We start from the raw sequence: 9,396 nt of genomic DNA, 5'->3' as shown, positions 1-9,396 counted from the left end.
CCTGGTTCCTCTGGAACTCAAGCAAAGGCTCATTTGACAGAGCCCAGCCAGTCTTAACTTTGCTGAGGACCGAATCTCAGACAGCAGCTGTAAGAGTTCATCCAAAATGGATTGAAAAACCCAGTGACATGATGCTGAACAGGCCTCCCTCCCACTGCTGAAGGCATTTTTCCCTGTGGGTCTGGGGCCACGTTCTGCACAGTCCCATTCTGGACTTCAAAAAAAGCAAAACCAGAGCTGCATTTACTATTAGTGACATTACAACACACTTAAGCCTTGGACTTGTAAAGTAAAAAAACACGGTGGAATTACAAGTTCCAGAGAAAGAATTCTCAATGGACGGTATATCTCCCTTTCCCTTGTTTATTCTGCTTCTGGGAGCCCCACAGCACCTCTAGTGATCCGAGGTCTGGAAGTCTCAGTAGCATGTTTTACGTCTCTAGAACAGGGGCATCCAACTCATCTGGCGTTTGGGCTGGGAGAGTGGTACAGAGTTGGTCCATGAGCTGGACCAGTCCCATGGACCCTCCCAGCACTGTATGCCAGATCCAGCACATCTGCTGCCCACCCTGGCTGGTTGGAGTCGGTGGACTACCAGGCTGGTTGGAGCGGGCACTGTGGGTCCTGGGCCCTGCAGGCAGGGCTAGTCTGGTCCATGCTATGTGCAGCACATGGGTCAGCTTTGGATCCAGCCCAGAGGCTATATCTTTGACACCTCTGGTCTAGTGACTGAAATTAAAAAAAAAAAAAGTCCTCACTTGTATTATCAGAGCCCTGGCTAAGATGAACACAACTCATTTACTTCTCGGCTTTTCACTACCACAGATACAGAGGGGTCAGTTTCTAGTGTGTATTAAGACAGACTTTCAAAGCTGTCAGGGAGGTGTGGACACCTTATTTGCATTACCAATGTGGGAAATGGGCACCTGAAATCTCTGCATCATTTTTTAAACCTCAGCCCCAATTTCCTGGTGCTGCCCAAGGATACCACAATCTCAATAACCTGGAAAGATGCTTAAAAAGCAAGACAAGCAACCACTGGAGAACAGTTACTGTTTAAACACAAACTTTCTCTAGTGGTTCAGGTTTTGCAAAAGTTTGGGGCTGTTTTTAATCACTTTTGCCTCTTGAAGTTGGGCTATTGAACCAGGAGGAAGATTCAGTCTTTACAGTGCTTCCGGTAAATAAATATAATGTGTTATTTTACAGAAAATATAGCTTCCTGCTGGAAGTTACCAGTGACTGTTTCAAATAAAACAGCAGCAGCAAAGAGAAAATAAATCAATTTAACCTCTTGCCTGGAGGGCCATTATCACACAGACTTTATAAAATGATTGTCTAGTTCCAAGCTCAGAGCTGTAAATTGCCTCTGTGTCATCCAAGCCTTGATTGTCACAACCAGCAGCTTATGCCGTTGGATCTCATTTGCATTCACTATTCATACCTGCAGTGGTTTAGGGAAGAGCATGGTTCTGGGTTGTTAGCTCTAAGAGGGCTGATTTTCAGCCTGAAGTCGCACATCATCCAGCTGCTTGCCTCAAAGAGCAGCACTTTCAGGAGTTGTGCTTGTGAAGAGAGGAAAAAAAACCCCCTTAAGATCCAGAGGCAATTTGGGGTATTGTGAGACAAGGCAGAGAGGGAATGCCATAAAGGGTCCTTTGTGTATCTGGTGCTCAGACACAGCACTCCTGACACACTTCTTACAAAAGATGCCTTTAAAAACACAAGTAAGAATGCTTGCAATATGTGGCCTCCTTGAAGCATTTCTCAAGGCCTCTAGCTCCTGTCCTGTGGCACATTGCACACTCGAGGAACTAGACTGTCAGACAGCCATAGGAAACTGCTGAAGGATATTACTGACATGGAGGCTGCTACAGAAGGCTGTCCTCACTTCCCTTTGGTAACCAATTTTTTTAAATGGCTTTGAAGGGAGACACAAGGCTCTTTCAGCAGTATCTTTTATTAAATCAAGTGTGCAGTTGATTACCCTTCCTCAGGTCTGAGCAAAAAGAGGCTACTGTGCAAGACAACCAGCTAGTAAGCCCCTAAGTAAAACATGTGGCTTAATTCAGCTCACACAGCTCTGCTGCATTCACTCTGTTTCCCACACTAAGGAAGTTAAAGCAAGGTTGACTGCACCTGTTTGTCTGAGAAGTGACAAACAGCTCTGCAAACCCCACAGGATGTGACACCAAGGTTTTGAAACCTCAGAAAGCAGCTTGCTACCCACCAAGGAAATGAACTGTAGCAGATCCTGGTTTTCCCCATAAAAAGTACCACGGGCTGGATTCAGTAGCAGGATGGGCTTTGCCTCAGCCCCTTCACAGATGATTCAAAGCTGCAATAATGTCCTGCGCTAAGCAGAATACATGCCCTGCTCAAGCTGGTGTGGAGGAGTGGGTGAAGTAAGTGCTGCCATTGACTCATAACCTCCCTGTGTTTGTATCCCTGCCAGAAAATCTCCTAGTACTGTGCTCCTTGCATAAAAGGTGCTGGCTAATCTCTCAAGGTCTTAGTGCAGAATGCAAGTGTAAGGGATTTTGTATGTTTGTGTATTCCCTTATACTTGTCACTCCTCCATTCTTAAGTGTATCATAATTAAAAATGAATGTGGATTAATAACTAGCACCATCACTTAGCTGCTGACAGCTGAGCAAAGCAAAAGGTGGGAGTAGCTCTGAGTTTACCTAACACCCTAACTGGAAAGATAGCTCCCCTTCTTGCAGTCATCAACACAATCACACACTCCATTTTAAATCTTGGGAGTTACAGGCTATCTAATACCAGTGCTAAATCTGGCAACTGGAAAAGGAAACCATAACTAGGCCTGGTTTCCTTAACACATCCTCTTTATTTCAGAGTTAATGTTAATTTGCAAAGTGTATGGCTGTCATTACTAGGGCAAGGGAAGGACAGGGCAAGTACAAAATGAAAATAATTCCACTGTTTTAAGAGGAACCATCTGACAAAATTCTGTATATCTGGCACATACTCTTTTCTGATGAAGTTATAGTTTAGATGAACGCATGTGTTAAATCCAAACTGCCAGCAGTCTTCCTTGGAAGCAGAAAAAAATGCTTCAGTATAAAAATTCTCTCTTTTCTCTCTTCCTCCTGTATTTATGTTTTAATCTTACAGGCAAACAACATGGGTGTTGGTGTAGTTGGAATTATAGAATGTAACTTCCTAAAACCAACACATAATAAACAAGATTTTGATTATACCAATGAATACAGATAAATATATATTTATCTAGACATCTTAGAAAATGCGTTTAGAATGGGTATATGAAATACTCTTCATAATACATTAACTGCAGAAGATGTTTCTTCTCAATATTATGCAAAAATACTTTGTAATATGATGCCCTGAATTGATCCTAAGAGGATGGTAAGAGACAATTCTTGGTGGTCACAGGGAACAGGAAAAGCAGGAATAGTCATAAATTGCACAAAGAAAACTTAGGGTAGATGTTAGAAAGAAATTCCTCACTTTGAAGGTAGTTAAACATTGCAACAAGCTACCTAAAGAGGCTGTGGACACTTCATCCTTGGAAGTTTAAAAACAGGTTAAATACACATAAATGTAGGATGTTTTTTAAAAAGAGATGATTGTGCTTTGAGCAGGGGGTTGGACTCATATCCCTTCCAACCCTACTTTATATATGTTTTTCTTGGGTCTGCAGCACAGAACTTGTTTAGTAGTGAAACACTAAAAGCAGTGACTGAGCACATGCTGTTCTACCTTATTCTCTCCCTATATTTGGCTTGTTTTATTTCTGGCAACTTGGAAAATATACAGTGTCCCCCTGCAGAACTCACCCTCAGAACCTGCTTGAAACACCAGCTGCATCTCTTCATGCCTAAGTACCTTTGAAAAATCTAGGTAGGCAAGGTTTTTTTTGGGTAGCTGTGATGTTTTATTAGACCAACTAAATAGTTGGAAAAAAGTTCTTTGCAAGCTCTTGGGCACAAACACCCTTCTTCAGGCAGTGAGAGACTCCCTTAAAAGGGGGTGTGTGTCCAAAAGCTTGCAAAGAATTTTTTTCCAACTATTTAGTCGGTCTAATATCACATCTACCCAAAAAACCTTGCCTATGTCCTTAGACCAACACGGCTACAACCAACACTCCTTTGATAAAATCTAGCCCTTTGTGTACAAGAGTTGTCAAAATACATCATGATGACAAACCCATCCTAGCAGCTGTGAACGTTAGCAAGCAGTATGCCAAAGGCAGGATGCATACTGTAAAGATCACAGGGCAGAGTATCAGGCTGAGGACTACCTGGTGGGTTTTGTATGCATCACTGTTTCCAAAAGGTGGTGCTATTTTACCTATTCATAGGGGATCCTCTTCACATTCTGCAGGAGTAGCTCTCACAAGGGCAGCCATCTCTAAGCAGTTGCTCACCTTTTCTTTTAAAGCCTGGGTTATGAGCTTTGCTTTTTTACAGGTAAAGGTGGCGAAAGGGTACCAGAGGGGGATACTAGTTGTGTCTGCTGGTTGCAGGCAATGGACAGAACTACTTTCCACAGCGATGAATGCTCCCGTAACAGCTCCTACTTTTCAGGTTTATCCACTCCTCCATACATTGTGGTGTCTTAAATAAAGCCAGCCAAAACCATTAAAGCTCATATTTATTAACAAACCTGTAAAGACACCATACAAATTCAGTCACTACGTATATGAGCGTTGAACAAAAGAACACTAATAGAACACCAGGGCATCACTTTTCAGCTGTAACGGTTCCAAAATGCCTCTGACCATCCTGTTTTGGGACTATTTTGTTTTTTAAAAAGTTGACAAGGTTCATGCCTTCAAAGTAGGTCAGCGGTGTTTTTTTTCTAGCAAGTTGTGGTCATTAACAGAGTGCTGTGCCATTAGAGTTCTCATTAGAGTGTCTATTCTTTTCACAAGCCCAGTTTGGTTCTTCTCCAGTGTCTCCTTTTGGAGTTGTACCTAGAACAAAAGCACATCATTAGTAAGCAAGACACACTGGAGCCTCTGTATTACTGCTGACACAATGGCCGGCAGAATTCACCCAGCTGTAAGAAGCTTGACAACTTGCTAATTAAGTTGACAGAAAATAACTCAAATTCCATCTCTAAAAGAAGTGGAAGTGTGGAAGAGATTTTTAGATTAGAACCAGCATAAACAAACTCAGCATTTTGAGAAGAGTCTAGGTTCCCAAGGAGGCACACCTGCACTGAGCCCGTGTACACAGGACACCACACCACTTTCAGGAAACCATGCATCTGAAGTTGGCAGCAGCAGACTGGAGCATTAACACAATCAGCAAGCAATACTATTTTTAGCAGAATAAAAACTCCCATTGCCAACTCTGGCATGAGAACACAAGAGTACTTCTCCCAGGAAATCCACTAGAGCATTCATTCACAAACTAGTGTAATTAAGGCTATAAAATAACAGACTTGTACATGTTAAAGATTGATGGTTTCACCAAGGCATAGGTGAAATCAAAGACAACATTAACAGAATTACTCTCAGCAGGAAAAATGGCAGTACTCCCACAGAATGAAGCACTGTAATTGCAGCCTGCTTTGGCAAATGCTTTGGGCAGGGGACTAATTATTATCGTGTACCAAGGGCTGGAAAACCAAACCAAATATTTTGCACTTACAATCAAGTAGCACAAGGCATGCTAGTAACAGTAATCCTGAACAGCCCACACCACAGGCGGCAAGGTCCTGCTGCGCCCATTTCACAAATGGGAATACTGAGGTACAGCAGAGTGGCTTTTAAAACCAGAGCACGTTAGAAATAGTGCTACAAACCCGACCCAGCCATCTGGCTTCTCGCTTTCATCACAAATCCCAGCTCAGAGGGGGAAATAAGTATGCTGGCAGTGGAAGCCAGAACTGGCAAGAGCACGCTTGGTCTCCACAGGGCTGTAGTACAGCGACTGTTTTTCTTCCACGAGTTTTTTTTTTTTACTGAAGCAAAGCTAACCTCTAGGCTGGGGGCAGCCCTACCAGGACAAGGTGCCTAAACTTACAGCTTGGTAACAGTGACAACCAAGTAAAATGGGACTACCGAAAGGAAAGGAAGTGACCAGAGTTTAATTCAGTGGGGGCCAAGTTTTGTAGCACACTTGGCAGAAATTAGCCCTGCATCCTCCCCTACCCCAACTGCTGCTCTGCTTTTTGCTCCTGCCCTATCTGCCACTGTGCTGCCTGTCCTCTCCCTAATCTCCTGCGTGCCACAGGTTACCCATCCCTTGTTTAACCCAATGGCTCCCCAGTGTCTCCTGAACCATCTGTTTTACCCTCTGCCTGTCTGGAGTAACAGGTGGTCTTAAGATGCACCCATCTCCTTGGCAAAGCTCCTAGCTGCTGATCAGGAAGCACAGAATGGACGAGTACACCAGACGGGAGGCCAAAACCCCAGAGCTCACTTCTGCACATGGCAGAAAAACAAACAGTGGGGCCTTCCCCCACCCCACAGAGGCCTGAATATAGATCTGCATCCACACTGGAGCTGCAAAGATGCACCTGCAGCACTAGGCCAGGGAAACAAGGGAGGAACATGCACCGAATGTATCAACTGGAAGGTTTTCACTTGTTTTTAATCATTCATCTCAACTGGCACTCGCCAATTACTGACACAGCAAGGCCTGTGCTCGCAAACGAGAGCCATCAGCCACTTCCATCAACAGGTATCTACATTGTAGCCATGTTGGTAGAGGCAGAAGGAATCAAGTCTCGTGACAGAGATGATATCTTTTATTAGACCAACTACACACTTGCTGTTATTTTTTATATATGTGTTTTTCTGGGCCGGGGGGGCAAACATCTAGTTGGTCTAGTAAGACAGACCGCTTCCATTGACAGGATTCAGAGCTACAAATCCTCTGCCCTTGTATCCCTCTTTCAGCAGCCCCTCAGTGCCATGCACTGTTCACTTCAGGCTGCAGCAGCGATGGTTAACCATACAACACTGATACCAGATCCCAGGAAGCCGAGCCCTTTCAAGGGGCGCAAGGCGGGAAGGGTCTATGACGGGGGAAAGTGGCACAGTCCTGCCAACCAGCTCTAGACACCTGCGGCAAGCTAGACGTGGCAGCCAAGTCCAGCGCAGCTCTGGTTGCAGGCTGGTGCAGCAGGAGATTCTCCCTAAAGAGGTGCCCCCTACGCCAGCGACCTGACAGAGCCGGCCAGCGCTCCCACCAACAGGGGCGCAGGGTGAGGCATCGTGTCCCCTGGTGCTTCCCCACGCAGGGCGCTGCTCGCCCCAGGCCTGCACCAGCCCCAGCGCCTCCTACCTGATCTTGTTACCCGTCTTCATGCGGATCCACTGCGGGATGGGCCGGTTCTGCTTCTGCTTCTTGGCCAGGAACCGCTTGATTTTGAAGGTCTTGTGGGACGACTGCGGTGGCAGAGGGAGGGGAAGAGAGAGAGAGGAGCTGGAGCAGCTGCTACCGCCCACCGCCCCACGCCCATACCAGCCCCCACCTGCCCGCAGGGGCCCCCGCTTGCCCGAGCCGAGCCGCCGCGCTCGGGCGCAGCCTCCCGGCGGAGGATGCCGGCAGATTATCTTACCATGATGTGGCGCAGGCAGCCTCGGCGCAATGGCGGCGCGGGGAGAGGAAGTGCGGGCGCGCGGGCGCGGGGGCTGATGGGAGCCGGGGGGGGCGGTGCCGCCCGCCCGGGACAGCGGCGCCTAGCGGCCCCTCGGCTCACTGCACCGCAGTGCCCGGCTGGAGGCTGGCGCTGCTGCAGCGCCCTCTGCAGCCCCGCGCGGGGCGAGCCGGCTTCCCCGGTGGTCTCGCAGTCATGTCACCTGCTCCGTGAGCACGGCCTAGACTCCCGGCCCGGCAGGTGGTCTGCATGGCTTGTCGCCTGAATCTACATGTAGCGGGCTGCTTCTAATGCACGCGCGGTTTCCGCACCCCTGGCTTGCAGAAGCCGGCACAGCGAGGTGTCCTTGCCCCCTCCTCCCAATAGCTCGGATGTCAAGGAGAAAGAAAGAGAATGGTATCACACGAGCCACTTTTGTGCATTTAAAAAACATTTCTCACCTCAAAATTTTAAATGAAGTTTAGACACTGGGTCTTGCCGCCTTTTCTAACTCTCTCCTGCTGGCAGGTATTTATTCACAACGCCTGCTCAGAGACTTCAAGGCTGTATGATCAGACCACCTACGTGTCCCGTGTACAGCTGCCGCTGCTACCAAAACACAGTAGCCTGAGCACGACTAACGCGGATGTTCCAGAACGGGGAAGGGTGAACCAAATGACACTCCAATGCTAGTTGGTAACTACAATTAACCACCTTCGCCGTGTCTGGTTCCTACATTGAATTTGCCTGGCTTCCACCCATTGTTTTGTATTATGTATTTTTTATTATATCTCCACCCTTACACTAAGTCTAAAAAGGAGAGCTTTGGACTGTTATGGTTAGTAAGCATCATCAGAGTGTACTGAGAAGCAGTTGTGGTAATATTACATCAATTTTCTTCCTTTGCATCGCTACACATAACACTGGGAAAATAAGGGAAGCAAACTTGTCTTCACTTTATGGCAGTCAGGGTACAATGAAGCAGTAGAACAGACAAGCAGCTTCCTCCAGCTTGGTTTAAGCTTTCTTTGTTCTTGCTCAGCACAACTTCCGGCTAAATAAAGGAAGTTTTGAAGGAGATCATCCTACTGATAACTCATGACAAGTTTAACCTGCATTTTACCATCAGGGAAACCTCTGATATAGCACATATACAGCTCATGACATGAAGCCAGCTCTATGCAACATGCAAGATGAGAAGTCAGAAGTAGTTTCAGTGTTTTCTCACAGTTTTTATTGGTTTTAGTACAAAATAACTATGGCTAAAATTTGCTAGCATAAAAGGAGCCACTAGTGATAATGTTTCTTTTCTGGGCTGTGACATAACACTCCAGTGCATCTAGAAAGAGGAAGCAGAGACTGAAATGGCAAGAGCTTCCTACTTTTTAAAGACACAGAAAACAAAAGGGAATGCTTGAGAAAAGAATCAAGTACTCTCTACAGCTGAATAAAAATTAACATTGCTTCAGGGTTTGTCAAGAAGTATCCTGCATTAACCAACTCCATACACTTCAACCTCTTAGATCATCAATTTCGGTTGCTTCCCTAACTGAAAGCATCAGCAGAAGCCTCTCTCTTTTCCAAACTTCCTACAGGGTCTTGTTCCTTGAGTATGGTTCCCTGGACCACCACTGACAGCCATAGTCCAAGAACCTCCAAGAATTATGCTATTTATTAGTTAACTATTATGGTCCAGGCACAAGCCCCACACAGCATAGCAATATAGGAGGTCAGCTTGCTCTACTTATAAGTGCATCAAAAACAGGTCTCGTAACTGCTTATCCAAAAATGAAAAAAAAAAAAAAAAAAAAAAAAAAA

At 45.9% G+C, this 9,396-nt stretch overlaps 1 protein-coding gene across 1 annotated transcript in view; it reads right to left on the bottom strand.

Annotated features, from left to right (window-relative positions):
- Window positions 1-4,620: 4,620 nt before the first annotated feature.
- RPL39 (ribosomal protein L39) overlaps window positions 4,621-9,396 on the bottom strand; it is a 5,202-nt gene continuing 426 nt past the window's right edge. Inside the window, exons 2-4 of the mRNA XM_019521048.1 lie at window positions 7,561-7,772; window positions 7,284-7,387; window positions 4,621-4,960 (exon numbers count right to left, since the gene is read on the bottom strand). Coding sequence (XP_019376593.1) covers window positions 4,912-4,960; window positions 7,284-7,387; window positions 7,561-7,772 — 365 coding nt within the window. The 3' untranslated portion in view covers window positions 4,621-4,911. The remainder of the gene's footprint in view (window positions 4,961-7,283; window positions 7,388-7,560; window positions 7,773-9,396) is intronic.

The sequence above is a fragment of the Gavialis gangeticus genome, unplaced genomic scaffold, assembly GCF_001723915.1.
Source record: "Gavialis gangeticus isolate Ggan-Ray unplaced genomic scaffold, GavGan_comp1, whole genome shotgun sequence".
In the NCBI taxonomy this organism is placed as follows: domain Eukaryota; kingdom Metazoa; phylum Chordata; order Crocodylia; family Gavialidae; genus Gavialis; species Gavialis gangeticus.
The sequence above is the reverse complement of the archived record's forward strand: the minus strand, read 5'-3'. Positions and strand labels throughout refer to the sequence as shown.